General features: G+C 39.0%; 1 protein-coding gene across 1 annotated transcript in view; it reads right to left on the bottom strand.

Annotated features, from left to right (window-relative positions):
• RANBP3L (RAN binding protein 3-like) overlaps positions 1 to 720 on the bottom strand; it is a 75,314-nt gene that overhangs the window by 50,032 nt on the left and 24,562 nt on the right. The window contains 1 exon segment of the mRNA XM_006876550.1: positions 592 to 669. Within this exon segment, the coding sequence (XP_006876612.1) occupies positions 592 to 669 (78 nt within the window).

Genomic DNA, 720 nt, shown 5'->3' with positions numbered 1-720 from the left:
ACCTACGGGGCCAGTTAAATTCAAGGCAGACAAGTTAGTTTAGGAAGTTACAGTGGCTGACTTTTTTTTTTGGGGGGGGGGCATGGAGTTCAAAGGGGTAATCTTGATATATTTTCTGAAAGGACGCAGGGTGATCACAAGGGCTTATTATGAAGAAGTTTTGAAAAAATGGAAAACTGCACTGGTGAGAAAAAGGCCCGGCGAGTTGTACTAAGGAGTTTTTTCATCACAATTCAACTCCTCATTCTTTGAGGGTAGTAAAGGCTGTCCTATGACAATTTTGTTGGGAAACTTTATCCCATCTACCCTCCAGCCCAGATATTGCCCCTTCAAATCTTTTTGTTCTTAAAGCTCAAAGGACATTTAAAAGGAACATAATTTGAGTCCTTTAGGGTGTTTTGATGTGATGTAAATCAAAGAGCACAGAATTCTTCAGGGTTAGAGAGACAGAGACATTGTGTTCGTGAAAAACAATTAAAAGCAATCCAATGTGGAGTCTTTAAATGTTTTCCTTTTGAAACGTTCCTTAGTAATTTCACATTCAGAGTAAACATTGGCAGTGAACGGTCAACAGTTTAAGGCTATACCTACCTCCTTGGGACTGAGAATCTGGAGTAGGGATAGTAAAAGATGACAACCGTACGCGCTTTCTTGAAAAACCATTACACTCTGCAAGAAATTTAAAGTGAAGGATAAAGTTGCTTGCAATAATACAGTATC

The sequence above is a fragment of the Chrysochloris asiatica genome, unplaced genomic scaffold, assembly GCF_000296735.1.
Source record: "Chrysochloris asiatica unplaced genomic scaffold, ChrAsi1.0 scaffold00390, whole genome shotgun sequence".
Taxonomy (NCBI): Eukaryota; Metazoa; Chordata; class Mammalia; order Afrosoricida; family Chrysochloridae; genus Chrysochloris; species Chrysochloris asiatica.
The sequence above is the reverse complement of the archived record's forward strand: the minus strand, read 5'-3'. Positions and strand labels throughout refer to the sequence as shown.